At 43.7% G+C, this 22,829-nt stretch overlaps 1 protein-coding gene across 1 annotated transcript in view; it reads left to right on the plus strand.

Moving 5' to 3' along the window:
* GALNT18 (polypeptide N-acetylgalactosaminyltransferase 18) overlaps positions 1-22,829 on the plus strand; it is a 726,672-nt gene that overhangs the window by 663,437 nt on the left and 40,406 nt on the right. The window contains exon 10 of the mRNA XM_030200982.1: positions 13,630-13,794. Coding sequence (XP_030056842.1) covers positions 13,630-13,794 — 165 coding nt within the window. The remainder of the gene's footprint in view (positions 1-13,629; positions 13,795-22,829) is intronic.

Here is a 22,829-nt window from a genome sequence, read left to right on the forward strand (position 1 = left end):
AGGCCATATGCTTAGCATACAGTAACTTTGAAATGTATTCAAAATGTCAGCATTTATCTCAACACTTGTTATTGGGTAGCTGGTCCCTATTGTGAAGGTTTGAGAAAAGTCAGTGCTTTATGATTGTGCTTAGTTCAGACGTGTTGCTGTTCGTACGACTTCATAATGCTGCATTGTTAGCAACCAATTACAGGGTGGCTCAGACAATAGAATAGCCAAGGTAAGTTAGCATCTTCACTTTATGACATTACTCAAAGATATATACAAAAGAAATATAACTTACTTTAAACCTTAGTAAGTCAGAAGCCATTTGGATAAATCAATGAGACAGACTGCTATGTTCTAGGCTTAAGAAGTTCAGGATGAAGTTAATAATAGACACTGCAGTAAGGAGCCTAGGCTTATGACTAGAACTCAACTCCTAACCCTTACTCACTTGTTCAGTACCCTTATTTTATCATCCCCACCTTAGTAATTCCCTTATCTCTTATTTGTCCTGTTTCTCTGTCCTAATTAGATTGTAAGTTCTGTCGAGCAGGGACTGTCTCTTCGTGTTCAAGTGTACAGCGCTGCATACATCTAGTAGCACAATAGAAATTATAAGTAGTAGTAGTTTCTATGGGAAGACAGATTAGTTCAGAGGTACAGTCTTGCTTTTGGAGTCTTTAGATGTTTTCATTTTGTTCCATTATTGCAGAAAACTGTCTACTATTTGGTTCCACCCATGTCCCGCTCAGGTCCTGCCCAAAAGATGCCCCCATCCCTCCCCTTTGAAATTTGTATGGTATGGAGCATAGCATCTAAAATCTGGGTGTTCAAAATCACAACTTGGGCATTTTTGAGAGAAATTGTCCTTCTGCTACCTTATGAGTTTTTTTAAAACTTTTTTTTGTTTTGAAAATGAGCCCCTTAGTATGACCTTTGAAGATGTATTATTATAATGCTTTTTTCTTAGTTAATTTATACTTTGTGTTCAAAGTGGCCTCCTTCAACTTTGACACATTTGCGAAGTCGTTGATGCAACTGACTAAATGCCATTTTGCTAATACGGATCTTATTGGTCACTTCTTGAATAATGTCTGTCACAAAATGCCTACCACCCACCTGGAGCAACCCCGCAGCCACTTAGAGGGTCTATCCCCACAACTGCCACTTGTGCTGTACACTAGCACCCTCCTCCCACCGACTGGGTCACAGCCACCTCTGGGCAAGTCTCCCGCTCTCAAATTATCCCCAGTGATAAGTTACTGGAGGCCACACACCCAGTGGTTCCACAGTTCCCAGAAAGCACTCATAGACCCAACACACAAACCACCAGGATTCTTTATCAGTCCAGACAACCAGAATCAACAAACTGAAAAATGTGTATTGTCTGAAAAATTAGAACAATGAACAGAAAATGTGCAATCAGCAAACAATAATAGATAACTGAAATATGGATCAATTATAACACTAACTAAACATTTGTTTACTTTCTAAAAAGTACCTGGGGAGATCAGGAATATGCTGCTCACAGATTATCAAATATAACTGATCACAGGGCCTCAGCAAAGAGATCTATCTCTCTCTTCTCCCTGGCTAAGACTGGGGCAAAAGCCAGTACATTCCAAATGAAATTGATCTCCTGGCCCAGTCAGAGCCAGAACTACAAGTTTGATAGTATACTGCATACTGCCTTTCCAAAAGACTTAAACAAAGAAAACAGCCTTGGTTCTGCAGCAGCTTCAAGACATAAACATGCACCACCTGCTGGCCAAACTAGAGAAATACACTTCAGGAAATACCCTTACACTTTACAGGCTTAAAGCACACTGTTCTGTCACAACATCATTTTTACAGCAGCTTGCAGTAACACCTGTCAATAACAGTAATAATTTTTTAATAATAGAACATTTGGTTTTAGGTTGTTTGGGGTTCTGTTTTTTCCACATACCGTGAATTACAGATTAGGTACACAAACTCGGCATTATAGAATATTAGTTGAGCGCCCAAATTTTAGGCCCCTAAGTTTTAGAACTTTTTATTGAATTGACCCCAATATACATATATCCAGCCCTAGTGGCATTCCTACTAGGCATGTACATTTTTTGAACTGTTTCATTCATGCTCCTGTATTGCCTATCACCCCTCAAATGCTTGTTTTTAATGCGGCTGAAATCTGCACATGTTCTGAAAGTATGTGCACACGTTTGGTTACCTGAAATCTATTAATGTTGATTTGTCATATTTATCTGCCTCCTCCCCACCATTGTGCATGTAGATACTGACTCAGGCACCTATGGATAACCTATGAAAATGTTCCTGGGTTAGTACCCATTTCTGCAAAATTTAGCTAGGAGATACAAATGAGCACTTGTCTCACTAACATCAATAGCTAAATTCGGCATAAAATTGTTCCCACATTGCCACAACCAGGAACTTCATGGTTCTGTCTCTGGTAACTCATGAAAATAAAAATTTTCTTCCCCCAGCAATGGCCTGCCAAAATTAAAGGGTCCACCAGCCAGGATGGGAGGCCCCCTGGATCCCTTTCCCTGGTGGACAATGTGCCTGATGCCCTCACCCCCAACACAGGGGTTTCAAAAGACCCCTTCATGAAGCTCCACCCATTCCTAAACCCCACCCCTTTTCAAAGTAAAGGCTCCTCCCTCTTCCCCAAGGGTCCAGGGATTGATAGCAGCATGTTCTGCCCTGGCAGATGCCTGCTTCAAAATGTTGCCACTGATCCCTAGTGGTAGCTACAAATGCCTGCATATTGGCCATAGGCGGTCGGTGGCCCAACAGTTAGGGGAGGCTAAAGGGGGCGGGGTTAGGGGTGGGGCCAGGGGTGGAGCTTAAATCCATAATTGTCTGATAACACACAGAAAAAAAAAATAAAAATAAAAGTCACAATTAATACCTTTTATTAAATTTAGATATTAGATATGTATCATATGTCAAAGAATAAAGTGGTTGCTCAAAGCATATACTAACCACAATCGCTCAACTGCAAAACACTATGCACAACACACTCAGAACCTTACTTTACCATAAATATTACACTGGGCAGAACCTAATACACCAATATACCACCTATACGTAAAATGCAGACCGTCAACAATATGAAACAAGGGATCATAATATCACAATTCTCATGTTGAGCCACAAAACACCCTAATTCATGTTTAATGTGGGATAAAATGCCATAAATAAGTAAATAAATATAAACTTTTAATGTTGACCACCTAATTCTCAAAGTGGACATATTCCAAACACGATAATGAAAATAAAATTATGTTTTCTACCTTTGTTGTCTGGTGACTGTTCTTCTGATCATGCTGGCCCAGTATCCGATTCTGCTGCTATCTGTCCTCTTAACTCCATTTCCAGGGCTTCCTTTCTTTTTTTTTTTTTGTTACATTTGTACCCCGCGCTTTCCCACTCATGGCAGGCTCAATGCGGCTTACATATTGGGCAATGGAGGGTTAAGTGACTTGCCCAGAGTCACAGGTTTGAAAAAAGACAATTGGGATTATGCACAGCCTGGGAACTGATTGAAGGAACTAAATAAACTCTGGCTATGGTTCAATCAACTCAATCAGCACCTACCTCTGTCTCTTCTCTCCAAATCCAATGCGCTGCGCCTATGTGCCAACAGTTTTTCTGGCAAGAAGTCAGTGGGAGGGGACATCACCAGATACTCTGTCTCTCGTCTTGTTCTTCCCTACGTGATGCCCCTCCCGCACGTTCCCGCCTAAGTGGAGGAACGGGAGCGAGCGCTCGTAGTAGGGAAGGCTGACTGTCACTCCTGACTGCCTGCCTGAGGACGAGGGTGAGGCGAAGAAGCACTGAGAAGGCATAGGACTGCCAGCGGTGAGCCCCGGGGGGAGGCAGAACTCGACAACTGGGATGCGCGTGTCGCATGTGGTCGCGTCGTGACATCGTCATCAGTCCAAAACAGATCCTGTCTGCGGCTGGGCCGAGCAGCAAGCCTGGGCGGGCAGAACTGGGTCATGTGGGCGTCGCCGTCGTCACGCGAAACTACTGATGTCATCGACATCGATCCTTCGGCTGGGGAGGCTTAGCCTCCCCAAGCCTCTGATACCGGGCGCCTAGTGGCCCTTTTGCACACTTCCCGGCGTTTTATGCTATTTTTCACATGAAGTCTACTTTTGCAGGGTCACTTCACGCTTTAGTAGTCCCCAGTGTCTCTTAAATGAGCTGGAAAGTTCCACTCTATTCTGATCCCCTTTGTCTGTACAAATTGAGTGAACCAAATTCTTCACAGGTTGTGCTACCTTTTCTTAGACGGACAAAATAAAACATGGAAAAGAAAATAAGATGATACCTTTTTTATTGGACATAACTTAATACGTTTCTTGATTAGCTTTCGAAGGTTGCCCTTCTTCGTCAGATCGGAAATTATTTCCGATCTGACGAAGAAGGGCAACCTTCGAAAGCTAATCAAGAAATGTATTAAGTTATGTCCAATAAAAAAGGTATCATCTTATTTTCTTTTCCATGTTTTATTTTGTTTGATTTCTATTGATAACCTTAAGAGTGGACTAACACGGCTACCACACTCCTCTACTTAAACGGACATAAATTGAATCCAAAGTTGTTGCCACACATACACATTCAGACTCGTGTATGTCACTTCAGATGCATCTTGGTGCACTCAAATTCTCCACTGAAGAGTGTTCTAATACTGCATGCTCTATTCTGAAATACCATGATGGTAATATGTCAAAAATAATCAAAAGAAGTTGATACTCGCCAAAATCCATCACGTAGAACACTGACACAATATCCACCTTGTTTTTCTCTTTATTCTGAGGACAAGAGGTTAGCTTTCCTGAGATTTTCCTGGCTGCCTTGTGCACTAGCACTTCTTAAGGGTACCTAATCAATAAAAGCATTCCTCACGAGAAGGAGCCACTGCACAGAAAATCCCCAGCAAACTATTATTTGCTTATTAGTTACAGATGGAGTCATAAATCTAGTTGCTTTCCACCAGAAACTGTAAATAGTACTTTTAAGCTGTTTTATTTCATTGGAGGCAATTCTACAATGAGATACACATCTGCATTTTATTGTTTTTTTTTTATTTTATGTAGGTGATTTGTAATCCACCTAGTTAGAGGTGAAATAGAAATGTTAAATAAATAGATGAATTTGGCACCTCCAGTTAAGCATGCCGATGTCACGTGCTGAACGCCAATTCCATAAAAACATCTTTATATCAAGATGCCATTATAGAATACTAGCGTAACCGCCAGTTGGTGCATCTAAATTTAGGTGTGACCATTTCTTCCAGGTCAAAGGCATGCATAAATGGGTGCGCCAAAGCGCATTATGCAAAGCACGTAATGTATAGTATTCTACAAACTGCATTCATATGTTGGACAAAACAAGGATTCTTTATTGTATGGACCCGACACTCTGTACGCCTACGTCAAGGGTCAGAACCAGTGGGAACTCTTGAAAAAAATGATAAGTAGAATTCAAATGTGTGGGATAAACACAAAGGAATCCTGTTTAGAAGGAACGGATCCACGGAATCTTACCGGAGATTAGGTGGTGACGCCGGTAATTGGGAAGCAAAACCATTGCTGGGCAGACTTCTACGGTCTATGCCCTGATCGTGACTCAATAGATATGGATGGATTGGAGTGTAAATTTTAAGGGGTTTCGACATTAGCTTCAAAACTTAGTACAAGAACAGTGCTGGGCAGACCTCTACGGTCTGTGCCCTGAGAATGGCAAGGACAAGTCAAACTCAAGTATAAAGTATCACATACCATGTAAAATGAGTTTATCTTGTTGGACAGACTGGATGGACCGTACAGGTCTTTATCTGCCATCATTTACTATGTTACTGTGAACCAAACAGACAGCTTTGTTTTCCCTTCCCTTGGCTATTCTTTTTCCTCTGGTATGAATGCAATACTATATTGTGATTTATAGGAGTTCCTTTCAACTTTCCCCATTCTGTAATTTTAATATTCTACACCGCTCTGCCTGTCAGAGCAGCCTAAAAATGTTATTAAACTAAATTAAACTAAACTTTATAAGTAGTCCAAGATGAGTTATATTCAGGTACAGTAGATGTGATCAGAAAAGAAAAGAATTGCAGAATGTCCCAGAAATTAGTGTCCTTAGGTCATGCCTAGTGGTTAGTACAGCGGACTTTGATCTTAGGGAACTGGGTTTGATTCCCACTGCAGCTCCTTGTGACTCTGGGCAAGTCACTTAACTCTCCGTTACCCCAGGTACAAATAAGTACCTGCATATACTATGTAAATCACTTTGAATGTAGTTGCAAAAATCATAGAAAGACGGTACAGCAAGTCCCATTCCCTTTCCCATTAATAATCATGTCTGTTGTGGAAAAATAAGCAACTTTGCACTTCAGTTTCCACAAACAACCACCAGCATTTCAGAAATGCTAATGCCCCTTCCACAGAGTGCACAGGTTGATCCCCTGTGTCGACCAATGTCCTATTTTCCAGCAAAGATCAGACAGGCATGCCTTGTTTATGTGTCAGATATGCTGGTGATGGAAAGGTATGAAAGGACAGGTCTGAATCTGCCTTACATCTTGATGTTCCAGTACTTCAAGCTTACAAAATGCAGGCAAGGCAAGTATTTTTGAATAGAAATGAAGTTCCCTGTTAGAATGCATGGGGTTATAATGCAAGGTTGGGGAGGAGGAAGACAGTAGTTTATCCTAGCTGAGATAATATTTAACCATCTCTCTGACCTCATGTGCAACTTTCTGTAAATTAGTCACCTTATTTTCCAACTCCTCTTACTCCCTACCTATCTATGGGCCCTGTTTACTAAGCCACGCTATAGGCGTGCACAGATTTTAGTGCGCACTAATGCTAGAGACAACCGTAGGAATATAATGGGTATCTCTATCGTTAGCACGTGTGCCTACAGTGAGGCATAGTAAACAGGGCCCTATATGTTAACCATCTCTCTTACCTCATGTGCAACTTTCTTTAAATTAGTCACCTTATTTTCTAACTCCTCTTACTCTCTTACCTATCTATATGTTCCATCTTTGCTTATAGCCTACACTGTCAATTAAATGTTCTATTATGTATTGTGTTGACTTTGTAAGAAGTATACTATGCCATACTTTTTATTATTATTTGAATATTTTTACTGCTGTAATTGTCTATTGCTCATGTTTGATTTATTTTTACTGTACACCGCCTTGAGTGAATTCCATTGAAAAGGCGATAAATAAATCCTAATAAATAAATTCAGATCTGAGTCTTGGTTCTAATTGAATTAGAAACCCAAAGGAGCAGAATGAAATTAGAGGACCAAAAAAAGGGGTAGGGGATGGGGCAGGTTGCATTCTTCTAATTTTTTAATATATTAAAAAAAATACATATCTGCATGATCTATACAATTTTCAGTGGATTACAAATAAAACACAGAGTAAGATAATAATAAAACAATTTATATGACAGTACAACATACATAAAATCATTCTTCAAATATTCATTTTCTCTGGATTCTTATAACACAAGACTTACTATACAGATAATCAATTTCAGACTTCACCACATGGCTGATTTCAGCTAATTACCATTCTGAGACAGTATGTAACAGAACAGAATGCACAGATTTTATAACACATAGTAATTACAGACATATTTATGTACTATAATCTACTCGAATTGAAAAACCTTTTCATTTGTATTTTTATGGAGGTCTAATAACTAACCATTTGTACAGGAACTGATAACATGAATCATGTTAGGAAGCCAATGTCATAAGATGCACATATTTTTTCACAGATGAGACGTTACGCATGTTAAAATATGCAAAATGACTCAAAACGCACAAAAACAGTAACTTTTCAGGTTTCTGTATGTTTTACTTCCAATAATGAAGCTTTTTCCACAAAACCAAGAAGAAATGTTTCAACCCTATATTGTGGAATCTTTTGAAGTGCTTTTGTCTCAGCACCATCTAATATAATAATTTGCTCCTGCAACGTTGCAATGTCTCTGGCTGCATTCGTAACCATCTCCTGATGTCACTCTCCCACAGTAGAAGCCTGTTTGCTTGACATCAGGAGATGTTCCTAGTTGAAGCAGGGAGGCGGGAAGTGCACAACCAAAATAAACAAGAGAGGGCTGAAACGATGATCTCGAGGACGCTTCTGTCAATCTGTGATAGAAACTTACCGCGGGAGCAGCTTCAGCCCTTCATGGACACCAGTGACAGCTGAATGGCAGCAGCAAAAAAGAACAGCGGGAGCAAGCCCTGATCACCTGCCCCCTCCCCTCCAGCCACCCAGTGATTCTCCTCGCTCCCCTGATTACCTCTTTCGAAGCGTCATTGAAAGCCCTGCCCATCTCCAGCCTTCCCTTCGAGTTCGTTTCCTCAGAGTCACGCCTTCTGATGTCATTTCCTCTTTCCGCAAGGGCGGGACTCTGAGGGAACGAACTCAAAGGGAAGGCTACAGACAGGCAGGGCTTTCAATAACGTGGCTGCTTCGACGGAGGTAATCAGGGGAGTGAGGAGAATCGCTGGGTGGCTGGAGATGGGGAAGGGGAGAGGAGAATCGCTGGGTGGCTGGAGGGGGGGCAGGGGACAGAGGAGAATCGCTGGGTGACTGGAATGGGGGGCAGGGGACCGAGGAGAATCGCTGAGTGGCTGGAGGGGGACAGTGGAGAGAGGAGAATCGCTGGGTGGCTGGAGGGGGGCAGGGGAGAGAGGAGAATCGCTGGGTGGCTGGAGGGGGAACAGGGGAGAGAGGAGAATCGCTGGGTGGCTGGAGGGAGAGCAGGGGACAGAGGAGAATTGCTGGATGGCTGGAGGGGGGCAGGGGAGAGAGGAGAATCGCTAGGTGGCTGCAGGGGGGCAGGGGAGAGAGGAGAATCGCAGGGTGGCTGCAGGGGGGACAGGGGAGAGAGCAGACTCACACACACTCTCTCTCTCACAGACACACTCGCACCCAGTCTCACTGTCTCTCTGTCACACACACACACTCGCACATTCACTCTCTCTCTCACACAGTCACTCTCACACACACTCTCTCAAACATACACACTCCAAGGAAACCCTTGCTAGCGCCCGTTTTATTTGTGTCAGAAACGGGCCTTTTATTGCTAGTAGAATATGTATAATAACGTGGAGGAAAAGACCTCAAAGCAGAATGCTTTAAGGTCTTTTCCTCCACGTCATTATACATAAATTCTGTATATTATGTAATAGATTTTGTATATTTTAACCTGAGAAGAGCCCATCTATAAAAAAGTCACAAATTTTGATCTCTTAGGGACCCTTTTATCAAACTGAGGTAAAAAATGACCTTAGTACGTCCTTAGGTGGATCTTTGTGCACTAAGGGGCCTTTTTACTAAGCCGCATAAGCGTCTACGTGTGCCCAATGTGCATCAAAATGGAGTTACCACCCGGCTACCATGTGGCTCTTGTGGTAATTCCATTTTTGGTGCACGTCTGATATGCGTGTAGATCATTACCGAATGAGACTTTACCACTAGGTCAATGGCTGGCGGTAAGGTCTCAGACCCAAAATGGACACGCAGCAATTTTCATTTTGCCACACGTCCATTTTTGGCAAAAATTTTAAAAAGGCAATTTTTACAGGTGTGCTGAAAAATGATTCTATGCACACCCGCATCTACACTACCGCAATCCATTTTTTAGTGCGCTTTTGTAAAAAGGCCCCTCTGGCTATTTTTACCATGAGGGTAGAATGGCTGATTTTTCTATTTTCCCTATTAATGGCCATGTGCTAATTTTTCCATTAGTGAGTGAGCATTGGTGTGTGAGCCCCTACTGCCACCCATTATATAGGTGGTAAGGACTCACGCACTAATCATATTTAGATTTTGCTCACACCTTTTTCAGTAGTAGCTCAAGGTGAGTTACATTCAGGTACACTGGATATTTCTCTGTCCCAGGAGGGCTCACAATCTAAGTTTGTAACTGAGGCAATGGAGGGTTAAGTGACTTGCCCAAAATCACAAGGAGCAGCAGTGGGGTTTGAACCAGCCACCTCTGGATTGCAAGACCAGTGCTCTCTAACCACTAGGCCACCCCTCCACTCCCTGTGCTAATTGGTTAGTGCACAGAAATGTATCTGTGCTAACTGATTAGCGCAGAACATACCCTCTCTCCACCCCCAGAACCGCATCCGGTACTAAAAAATAAATTTTATGTTTTACTGCATAGGTAGCAAGTGCACATGCAAAAATTACTGTGAGACACCTGAGCGCACCCTGTGATAAGCCCTTTTTTGCCGCGGTAAGAACGTATTAGTGCTTACTGCAGCTTAGTAAAAGGACCCCTCAGTGCATTAACCTTCAATCTGGTACATGTGAAAGTTTATTTAAATTCATTTGTAATGAACTGCTACAACACAAAGGGGTCCTTTTGGTAAGGTGCGGCAAAAAGTGGCCTTAGCACGACCTTACACAGGTTTTCCCCACATACTAAGGCTATTTTTAGCATAGCAATAATAAAATGGCCGATTTTCCATTTTTCATATTATTGGCCATGCACTAATGTTGCCATTAGCACACAGTTATTAATAAGAATTACCATGTAAGCACTTACCAACACCTGTTTTGTAGGTGACAAGGGCTCATGCAGTAGTAATCCTGCACTAACCAGTTAGCAAACGGTAATATGAACGTGCTAACTGATTAGCGCAGGAACACCCACTCTCCAGCCACTGACAAGGCGCTCCAACAAAATGTTTTAGCATGCGGTTTACATGTACCAATTTGGATTTACTTCAGGACGTCTGCGCACGTACCATTTTCCCCTGGATTCTATATATAGCCCCGAGATTTCTGCACAGAAATTGAAGCGTATTCTATAACAATGTGCATAACCTAATTGGTTAAAAAGCTAATCATTGCCGATAATTGGATGTTAACAGCAATTATCAGCAGTATTTGGCATTAATTAGAATTTATTCGCACTACTTGCTAAGCATATTCTGTAAAGTGGTGTGTGTAAATTCTAATGCATGCTACCAAAAAGAGGGTGTGGCCATGGGTGTCGAATGGGCAGTTTGAGGGCGTTCCAAAAATTTACACTCAGGGTTATAGAATATATCTGCTCCGCGCCTAACTTAAGTGCCAGTATTCCTTGGCGTAAGTGGATGCGCCTAGAGTTAGGTGCTGGCATGGCCGTTAAGTGTATTCTGTATATCTGCTTAAGTATCCTATATAATAAAACGCACCTCCAACATTCTGAAGCTGACTGCATGGCTGAGGCATTCCTGCTTTCTGTATCCATCTCCTGAATTGACATCACGTACTTCCGGGTTCGTCACAAGCAGAAGTGACCAACCACACGAGGTTTCTCGGCTTCAGAATGTTGGAGGTGCATTCTATTAAATAGGATTGGTCAGTTCCTTGAAGCATAGTCAGAGCTCAGCGTCCTGCACAGTAACGCTCAGACACCAGAGAGAGAGAGGGAGGGAGGGAGGGGGGCCTGACACCAGAGATGGGGGGAGGTATCTCTGTCACACACACACTCTCTCTCTCTCACACACTCTCTCTCTCTCACAGTCAATGTCTTTCTCACTCTCACACACTGCCTCTCACACACTCTGTGTCTCACACTGTATCACATTCACTATGTATCACACAGTCACTCACACTCTCTCTTGGTCTCATACACTCAGTCTCACAGAGAGTCTGTGTCTCACACACACTCTCTCTCTCGCACACACTGTATCTGTGTGAAACACACTCTCACACTGTGTCTCACATACGCACTTGCACACACTCTCATTCTCACACACACACTCTCTCACAGACACACTCGCACCCAGACTCACTCTCTCTCTCTCTCATACACACACACTCACACATTCACTCTCTCAAGAAAACCTTGCTAGCGCCCGTTTCATTTGTGTCAGAAATGGGCCTGTTTTACTAGTATTCTATAAATCATACCTATATCTAGGCACAGTTTATAGATTACACGTAAGCGGAAATTTTTTCGGCACCAATTTTTCAGGTACCGTCAGGGGCATAGCCAGACAGCAGATTTTGGATGGGCCTAGGCAAGAAGTGGGTGGGCACCAAGTGTTCTTCCCCCAACACCAAAAAAAATATCTCAGCTGGTGGAAAAATGTTTCTCTGCACCTTGGCAGTCTGCAGCAAGCATGCACTGAAAACTATCATGGAGAGTAGTGTTTTTGTTACCATCAGGGGGAAGTCTGGCCAAGCTAAATGTGTGCTACTGTTGGATGGGCCTGAGCCCTAACTGGGTGGGCCAAGGCCCACCCAGGCACACCTGTGGCTACGCCACCGTAAATAGAATCTGGTCCATTATACTGCAGTAAGCAGGCACTAGTGCTTACCACAACTTAGTAAAAGGACCCCAAAATCATGCAAAGCAGATGACTTTAGCAAAACTGGATTCACAGAAAATGTTTCACAGTTCTTTTTTTGCAAAAAAACAAAGCTACGCCTTTAAGAGGTGTTTTTTATGCTGACCATCCATGTAGCTCATTTGCATATGTAGCAAAACTTTGCATGAAATGAGGACAGTAACCCATCAGAAAACCTATGGGTTAATGGATCAGCCTCTACAGAAGCAGACCTCATAGTTATTACCCATTAACCAAGGAAATTAAATTATAACCCATTTCAAATGATCATTTTCATATCAGAGCAATATTTTATTAGAACAATCTAGATTTAAGCTTTAATAACAAAGTCATCATTACAGATTGCTAGAATCTAATAAAAGAGTAATAGGTAGAAGCCTGGAGAATCAAATTCTAACTCACCTCAGCCCCACAGGCTTTTTATTGCATTTCGTACAGTGCTAGATTTTTCATTTGCACATCCGTACATGTGAAACTGTTATGTCCAGCATGAGACCCAGAGGGGAAATATGTGGGAGCTGGATTCTTAATTGAACTGTGTGTGAGCAGTGATCTTCCTAGAATGATGGGTGTTGTAGAAAGTAATATTAGTATTTTGGCAGACAGTTTTTCCCTGAATCAGTACTGAATCATGGTATTGAATCTACTGTACCATTAAAAGTAGTCTTTCAAATGAGCGGTTTTGTTTATGTGGGCATTTAAACTTCCATTATGCTTTCAATTTTTATTTATTTTTTTTTGCATATGTTGGAGTGTAGTGTACCTATTGGCCAAATTCATAACCAAATGTTCAAACTAATTTTTTAATTAATATGCGGGGCTTGCAACAGATTAATGCAGGAGCACTTCTCACCTCCTGTTTAGTGGTATTTAGCAGTTATGCCTCCTGTGTTAAGTGCTCCCACGTTAAGTCCACATTATCCAGTTAGCATGCGCTAATCAGAGTGCACTAGCTGGATAACTCTTCTACGCCCATTCCCCACACATGGCACCCCCCTCATGAATAAATAATAAAAATAAGTAAATTACATGCAATTAGCACATGCCAACAGGCAAATTACTGCAAAATGCTTTAACACATTTTGTAGTAAGCCCTTTTTTAGCGTGCTAACCGCATGTTAAGGCTTAAAACCCTTTAGTAAAAGGGCCCCTAACCTTTAAATGTAGCTTGTGAAGTCAAGGGGGTTCTTTTCAAAGAAACTGTTTGTAGCATGGGTCTTAAGTGTACTTTTATCCCCCTTGTAGAACGTCTACTACACGAGTAACCAGCAGATCCATGTAGGTGTACTCAGTCCTACTGTGGACGATGACGACAACAGATGCTTGGTGGATGTGAACAGCAGACCCAGACTTATTGAATGCAATTATGCCAAAGCCAAGAGGATGAAGCTTTATTGGCAGTTTACTCAGGTAATTTTTCTAAGGGGTCCTAAACTGCGGTACACGCAAGCACGCGTTTACTGCAGCTTAAAAGGACCTGTCGAGGTGCCCTGTGGTAAAATCCCAAAGTACTTGCACAAACTTCACGCTTAAAAAAAAAATCTCTACATTTTTCTCCAAGAGTGGACATGGCAGTGCGAATCAGTTAGCATAGCCACATTACTGCATGCTAATTGATTCGCACAGGTTTAGCACATGAGCCCTTACTGCCTGTAAAATGCTTGGCAGTAAGGTCTCATTCTAATTTTTGGTAATGGCCAGGCACTAATGGCAACAATAGCACAAGGTCATTAATTAGGAAAATGGAAAATCGTCCATTTTCTGGCTGTGGTAAAAATGGCCTTAGCGTGTGGGAGAGACCCATGTAAGGGCATGCATACTATGTCATTACTGTTATTAGTGGATTCAAAAACTCTTTTGGCACAGCTCCTAAATAAACTTCCCAGGAGCATTATGTGAATTTCTTTACTTAACCACTTTCAGTGGAGGCTCTGTAACAGGAATGTGATGATGCAATAGTCCATCTCTGCCAGTCATAATAATGTAGCAAATGACATTAGATGAAGACCAATCAGATCCTCCAGTCTACTACTCTGGCCAGTCATAATAATGTAGCACATGACATCAGATAAAGACCAATCAGTTCCTTATTATTCCATGATGATTGAATCCATACTTAAAAGAGCTTAAAGTTTCAAGACTCACTCCTTCGTGCCCCCCTGGGAGGGAGGTTAGGACATTGGAATCTTTTGGGAAGAGATTCAGAATATTAGGTTCTCATCCCGCATAGCATTCTATCAGCTGTTCATGGACATGTACTTACAGAACATATTGCATATTTCAGACACTCTTCCTAGGGACAAGGTAGAGGAACACCGCTCACTAGTAGCCAAAAGCATGGAGTGTGGAAAATACATAGCCCGTGTGACTTATGAAATTTTCAAAACAACAACCTCACAATTCTTCTATCTCCCTAAGGAGTTATATTCTTTTAGCTTGTAATGAACTGAAGAGGTCTTGCATGACAGCAACAGGTGGGAACAGGCATGAATGTATGGTGAGAGTACCCAAAAGCCTTTAGAAAGAGTTGCTAAGATGCTGTTTCCCATGTCAGGCTCCATTGGAGTTATTGTCCAGAAGTGAGAATTTAAGTCTTGCTGTCCTCTGAGAACATGTACGAATAGAAACCGAGAAAAATGAAGGCAGATAAAGACCATATGGCCTACAGTCTGCGCATCCAGGCTATCTACTATCCCTTTCTCTCTCTTAGAGATCCTATGTGCTTGTCCCTTTCTTGAATTCAGATACAATTTTTGTCTCCGCTAAGTCCACTGGAGGACCATTCCATGTATTCATCATCCTTTCCATGAAGAAATATTTCCTTAGGTTACTCCTGAGTCTGTTCCCTTTCATCTTCATCCTATGATCCCTCATTCCAGAGCTTCCTTTTTATTGAAAGAGACTCGCCTCCTGTGCATTTATGCCGTGTAGGTATTTGAACATCTCTCATAACTCCCCTCTCCTACCTTTCTTCCAAAGTATGTATACTGAGATTTTTAAGTCTGTCCCAATTTTGCTTTAGGATGAAGACCACTGACCATTTTAATAGCTGCCCTCTAGACCGACTCTATCCTGTTTATATCTTTTTGAAAGTGCGGTATCCAGAATTGTACACAGTATTAGCTTAAAGTGAGTTACATTCGGGTACACTTGGCATTTCCCTGTCCCTGGAGGACTCACAATCTGAGTTTGTACCTGAGACAATGGAGGGTTAAGTGACTTGCCCAAGATCACAAGAAGCAGCACTGGGATTGAACTGGACACCTTGGGATGTCAAGACTGGTTCCCTACCCACTAGGCCACTCCTCCATTCCTTATAGAGGCAGGGTCGCCGAGAGGGGGGGGACAGGGGGGAACAAAAGTCCCCGGGCCTCCAGAGGGGGCCCAGCGACACCGCAGTCCGACCCGCCCTCCCTTCGTCGCTCCCAGCACTAACCTTAAATGCCTCCTTTCACCACGTTCACAGCAAGCAGCAGCAGGGCAGGCCACTCCTTCCTTCCGTGTCCCGCCCTCGCCTGACGTAACGTCCGTGAGGGCGGGGCACGGAAGGAAGGAGAGGTCTGCCCTGCTGCTGCTTGCTGCAAACGTGCTGAAAGGAGGCGTTTAAGGTTAGTGCAGGACCCGGCCCGGTAGCGGGTGGAGGGGGGTCCGGCAACCTCGGGTGGGGGGTCCGGCGACGACGACGACGACCTCGAGTGGTGGCCTTGTCCCGGGCCCGGCTCTGGCTCTCGGTGGCCCTGTATAGAGGGGCATCATCCCCTCCTTTTTCCTACTAGCCACTCCTTTCCCTATGCATCCAAGCATCCTTCTGGCTTTTGCCATGGCCTTTTCTACCTGTTTGCCCACTTTAACATCATCACATGCAATCACTACCAAGTGCCACTTCTTTTTCTGCACAGAAGTACTTCACCTCCTAAAGTGTACTGCTGTCTTGGGTTTTTGAGACCCAAATGCATGACCTTCCCACAGGTTAGTAACTGTTACACTAGATATGAAAATGCCGGTACTTAAATATGGACAGGGCTGTGCCAACACAGTAAGCGAGGTAAGCATGGCAGGAGGGTGCCATCCTCTGGGGGGCGCCCTGCCGCACCATGCTTACCTCGCCCTCTTCTCCCCAGATCCTTTTCATTTTTTTTTTGTTTAAATTTACCTCTGTCCTGCGGCAGCGTAGCGTTAGTGAGGAGGCGGCGCTCCCCCGCCCCAACGTGTCAGTCTTCCCTTCGCTCAGTTCCGCCTTCTTCTGACGTCATTTCTGATGTCAGAAGAAGGCGGAACTGAGCGAAGGGAAGACTGACACGTTGGGGCGGGGGAGTGCCGCCTCCTTCTCACTAACGCTACGCTGCCGCCGGACAGAGGTAAATTTAAACAAAAAAAAAGGAAAAGGATCTGGGGAGAAGAGGGCGGGTAGTGTAACGATCGTTTTCGGGGGGCGGGGCGGGCAAACTGCAGGGGGGCGCCGGAGATCCTAGGCATGGCCCTGCATATGGAAGTTGCAAAATCACCATTTCTATGTGGAAATCCTGGTGCTTTCACTTAGAAGCTGCTGGGATTGTGCCACTCATTTTTTCCACATGTAAAATGTCTGCTCCCACTATGCATGCCAGTAAATACAAATACAATCCCGCATGTCCTTATACATATTTTACAGAAGCCTCCATGGGGTCCTTTTACCAAGCTGCGGTAAAAAGGGCCCTGCAGTAGCTGTGGGTGCTGTTTTTGCTGCAAGCCAGGGCCCTTTTTACCACAGCAGGTAAAAAGTCCCTAAAAAAGACTTGGCCATGTGATAAGATTATTCTTACCACATGGCTATGTGGGGGAGCACTTACTGCCACCCACTGAGGTGGCAGTAAGGGCTCCCGCGGTAACCTGGAGGTAACCAGGCAGCACATGGTGCTGCTCGCTTACCGCCAGGTTAGCGCCCCACTAGAAATTACAGAATTATTTTCTGTAGCGCCGGAAATGGTGCGAGCTCAAGGCGGAACTACCACCGGTGGCCACGTTGGGCCGGTGGTAGTTCTGGGTTGCCACGGGGCAAGTCCGTTGCCATGCAGAAGCCCTTTAGTAAAAGGACCCCCATGTTTGGTGTTTTTTTTGTAAAATATAGGCAGAACCAGGCGTGTCCTGACCCAGCCATCTCAATTTCAATCTCAATGTTCTTTCTAAAATGGGCTTTTAAATATACAAGCAAACCAAACTATCTAATGAACTTCAGTGATGTGATGGTGGCTACTTAACTTTAGAAATGTCATCCATTCAGTTGCTCATAATCCCCTGGCCTATTGTATCCTATGAAAAACGATTTTGAAATCCCATGACACAAAGGGAATGTCTGGAGTCAGAGGAGAAAGTGTAATAACTAACTTAATAAAAGAATGAAACCAAAGTATTTTTAGATGTGTTCCGTTATCCATTCCTTTTGGGATTTTCCCACTGAAGCTGCCTCCATGCCTTCTGTTTCTCAGAATACAGTATTTTTAGTCATTCCATGGAGTCCAATTTAAGTTCTGAAACAAAACTTCTGGTGACTGGGAAGCCTTTTGTCTTCAAGTGATAAATTAAGAAGCACACGAAGTAATTAAAGGCCTGCTGTTTCCAAAGGATTGTTTTGCTAATACCCAGCATGATTGAAGTGTTGTTGTTTGAGAGTGTATAATGCGGCACAGGGTACACTTGCCTGCTGTAAGCTGCAAGAAAGCTAATGAGCGTAATCAAGCATTGCCACGATTAATTGATGCATTGTGCTTGAGATGTTCATATTTAGGCTGCTAGGATGAATAGATTTCTATGAACAGTTTGGGAACAGTCTTTAAAATGCAGAAAACCTCATTTTCCTTATTGCATGCAAGCACCTGTCATACATGCTTTGCATGAAGATTGACTGAAAGGGGTTTGAAAAGAGATGATTTCCATTTTGCTCCTGTTTCGTTTTCTTGGCGTTGTTTTTCATTTTGTTAATTTTTTTTTGTTTCGTTCCATTTTAGTACGTTGAAGGGCTCATTTAGACTTACAAAGTTCCATAGGTTAATATGGGACCCTTTTATTAAGCTGTGGTAAAAAGGGCCCTGCTCTAGCGGCGGGGGCCATTTTTGCCACACGCTGGAGCTCTTTTTACCGCAGCGGGTAAAAAGGCTGTAAAAAACATGGCCATGCTCTTACTACGTGGCCATGCTTGGGGGAGCACTTATTGCCACCCATTGAGGTGGGAGTAAGGGTCCCATTCTAACCCGGTAATAACTGGGTAGCATGCAGCACTGCCCAATTACCACTGGGTAACAGCCACTCTAAAAATCGTGGCCAATTTTCCCTAGCGCGGGAAATGGTGCATGCTAGGGTTGGAACTGCTGCCGGTGCCCACGTCGGGCCGGCAGTAGCTCCAAATTGGTGCATGGTAAGCCTGTGGTAGGCTTACTGCCACTTATTGAAAGGGCCCCTATGTAACTTTTTTTTAATCTGTTTATTGGCACAACATTTATACATACAATAATACCATAACCAATATAACTTGTTACAAAAACTGTGACAGTCACATTACTATTACAGAGAAAGTGTCAGACATTCGTAGTTTACTTTTCTCCCCCCCTACACAATCCTGCCCCTCCTTACCCCCCCCCCCCCATTCCCCCCTACTCCCCTCCCCCCCCCTAGCAATTCAGTATTCTACTTTTTGCAAAAGGAGTGAGTGAATCCCAGAACGGTGACCAAATCTTACAGAGCCGGTCTCCCTTACTGGAAACCAAATCACTGACCCCTCGTCTTTCCAATGAACAACATTGCATCATAGCCCAGCGCCAATGTGATGTGCAAGGGGCCTCCCGGTTAAGCCACTTCTGTAAAATGGTTCTCTTCCCCATCAACACTGATCTCTTCAGAAAAGCTCTCAGGCCCTCCGGTTTATGCCCCCGTACCAAAAAGATATCAAACAATTGTCCAGGGGTGGGTGACCATCACACCTTCCACATCACAGACACCTGCTGACCCAAGGCTGACCAGAATTCTGACACTGCTGGACAAGACCAGAACATATGGCCCAGGGAGGCCCCCCCTCTCTCGCATTTGGGACAATCATCTGTCTCTCTCAGTGATGCTCTGTAAGCCCTGTGAGGTGAAATATGCAATCATAATATAAACTTATAGTTCAGCTCCCACCAGGCTGCATTCTCAGTCACCTTGTGGGTGGATTTCAGGCAGGTCTCCACTTGTTGCGGCTCCAGTCGCCATTTCAGTTCATGACTCCACAAAGTGCAAATAAATGTGGTATCAAATGATTCTAAAGAATCTCTTAAGCAGCCGTGAAAATATTTCAACGGGACTCTCTGTTGTGCCACCAATCCCAACAGCTCATCTTGACGCTCCCAAACTCCCTGCGTCAGGGAGTCAGCAGGCAGTGACTGAATGTAATGTTTCATTTGTAAGTAAGCAAATATGTCTCCCCGCTCTAACTTGTATTCCTCACACAGGGCCTGAAAGTTTTTATAGTCACCTGCTCTGTTACCACCTGGGACAAAAAGTGGATCCCCCGGGTAGTCCATCATCTTAGCAAGGGGGACGACCCCCCCCCCCCCCCTCTGGAAATGCCGGGTTGCCCTGAATCGGCAACAAAGGCAACACAAAATTATTCCATTTAAAGATTTTACTTAGATATTTCCACACTTTGCGCAGGGGGTACAAGATGTATTTGTAGGGTCCCACCGGGGTTAAGTGGTCTGATGGTGCGTGTAGCCAATACGCAAAGTGGAGGGGCTCTGTCAGAGTGGTTTCAATCCTTGTACATGAAAAGTATTCAGTAGATCGGAACCAGTCCAATAAATGACGTAAACCACTTGCCATGGAAAGGAGTTTCAGATCTAAAAGCCCCAGTCCCCCCTTCTCCCTTGGCCGCATGAGTGTCTTGATCCCAATGCGTGCTCTTTTCCCCTGCCATAAAAACCCATTAAGCTGTTTTTGGAGCCATTTATCTTCTTTGTAACTCAAGATAAGCGGGAGCATTTGCAGGATGTACGTCCACTTAGGGAACAATATCATGCTATATAAAGCTATACGACCGTGTAGTGAGATTGGCAGCCCCCTCCATCCCTGTAGAGTGGCCGACAGATTATCTTTCAATGGCCCCAGATTTACCGAGTATAAGCGAGCAAGGTCTGATGGGATCAACACACCCAGGTAACAAACCGTTCCATCAGCCCATTGGAATGGGAAGTCTCCCACCCAGTCTTCTCTTACCGCCGGTTGAACCGGCTTTGAAAATACGCCTCTATGTTTGTCAACAGTATGTACTGAAACCAAAATTTAAGGAGCCAACAACATTGGGTCCCCTCCCTCACTTCAAAAAAACTCATGTCTTCCACTTTGAAAGGTTCCCTCGGCCCTTTCCCTATTTACTCCCATCTTTGTTACCCTATTTATGCACCAATTGATTCTTCATAGGGTAGGGATGATTTGCAGTCACTCCTCCCATATTTGTCGGAAGATGGGCGCCCTTCTCTTTCGAAAATGCCCCTGATAGTCTTTTCCCCCTAGTTTTAAAAACTTTGTAGCACAGCATTAACAGATAGACTGTAGCAGGCACTACAGGATCTAGTTTAGTCTTCCCACCCACCCTCACCAACACCCGCCCACCCCTAGGACAACTCTTCATTTATAGTCTGTTATTGTAATTAGGGTAACAACCAAGGAGTGCTTTTACAGAGTTTTAAATACATTTCATTAACATCTAAGAAGGAAAAACTAAATAAATCATACAATATACTATCTGGCATATTTTCAAAGCACTTAGCCTTCCAAAGTTCCATAGAAACCTATGGAACTTTGGAAGGCTAAGTGCTTTGAAAATATGCCTCTATATAAACTAAAAGACGGTTTTATCCCTTAATACTGTAGCAAGTTTTAAATTATTAAAAAACTCAAAAACACTAAGATGGAGTCAGCAGTCCAGCAGCGAGAGAGGTGCTATCCAGTCTTTTGCATTGATTGTCACATGTATGATTATCTCCCGTTTGTGAGATGTCATATGTGTGTGGTGTGTGCCCGATGCAAAGAGCTCCTTGCTCTCAGAGAACGTGTCTGTTCTCTTGAGGCTAGAGTCGCAGACTTGGTGGAGCTGAGGGAGACAGATAGGTACATAGAGGAGACCTACAGGGATGTTGTAGAGAAGTCCCACCACCAATCTGGTAGCCCTGTGCTACCTTGGAGGAGGGAGGTCTCCTAGAAGTAGGAAGTACTCCTGTAGCCAGGACCTGCCCACCAGGGGATGTACTATCCTCTCGCACTAAGGATACGTCTCCAAGTGCTGCCCGGGAGGGAAGGGTTAGGACAGCAGTTGTAGTTGGTGATTCAATCATTAGGCATATAGATAGCTGGGTGGCTGGTGGATGTGAGGATCGCCTGGTAACTTGCCTGCCTGGTGCGAAGGTGGCAGACCTCACGCATCACCTAGATAGGATTTTAGATAGTGCTGGGGAGGAGTCGACTGTCTTGGTACATGTGGGTACCAGTGACATAGGAAAATGTGGGAGAGAAGTTCTGGAAGCCAAATTTAGACTCTTAGGTAGAAAGCTCAAATCCAGAACCTCTAAGGTAGCATGTTCTGAAATGCTACCCGTTCCATGTGCAGGGCCCAAGAGACAGGCGGAGCTCCAGAGTTTCAATGCGTGGGGGTCTGTGGTGGCGTCAGCACGTGGATTTGCCATGCACCGAGGCTCCCCTTTACTGCAGTGGGTAAAAGGTTGGTTTTGGCAAAAAAAAAAAAAAAAAGAAATGGCCCAGTGGTAATCACAGGGATTGGTGTATGGCCATTTCCAGGGGAAGCTCCTACCATCAACTATTTAAGTGATAGTAAGGGCTTCCGCAGTAACCAGGCAGAGCCAATTAGAGCTTGTCACCTTCAATTATTGGCTTTTCTCACCAATTGAGTGCTAATTAATTGCATTACATGAATAACCAGCCCTGTAACTGCACCCCTTAACTTTGGAAAACATTTATAGAATTTGGGAGACAAGCAGGCTTATTTTCGAAAGAGAAGGGCGCCTATCTTCCGACACAAATCAGGAGATGGGCATCCTTCTCTCAGGGTTGCCCAAATATCCAAATTCAGACAAGAAATTGCATTTGGAAACAGCATCCTCCTTCTACAATTCGACTTATCCAGTGAATTTGACATGGTAGATCACAACATACTAACCAAACTATTGGACAAACTTGGAATCGGCGGTAACATTATTAACTGGATAAAAGGATTCATCACCTCAAGATCCTATCAGAAATCTCTGATAGAATATCCATGGGCATGAACATCTTAACCTCCTGGGCCAACGCCTTTAGGATGAAATTGAACAAAAAAAAACACAGTGCCTAATCCTTTCATCTCAGCACTCCACAATTCCCCCATCTAATCTCACCATCTCCGGCACTACAATCCCCATTTCTGAAAACCTGAAAATCTTTGG

Source organism: Microcaecilia unicolor, chromosome 4, assembly GCF_901765095.1.
Source record: "Microcaecilia unicolor chromosome 4, aMicUni1.1, whole genome shotgun sequence".
Taxonomy (NCBI): Eukaryota; Metazoa; Chordata; class Amphibia; order Gymnophiona; family Siphonopidae; genus Microcaecilia; species Microcaecilia unicolor.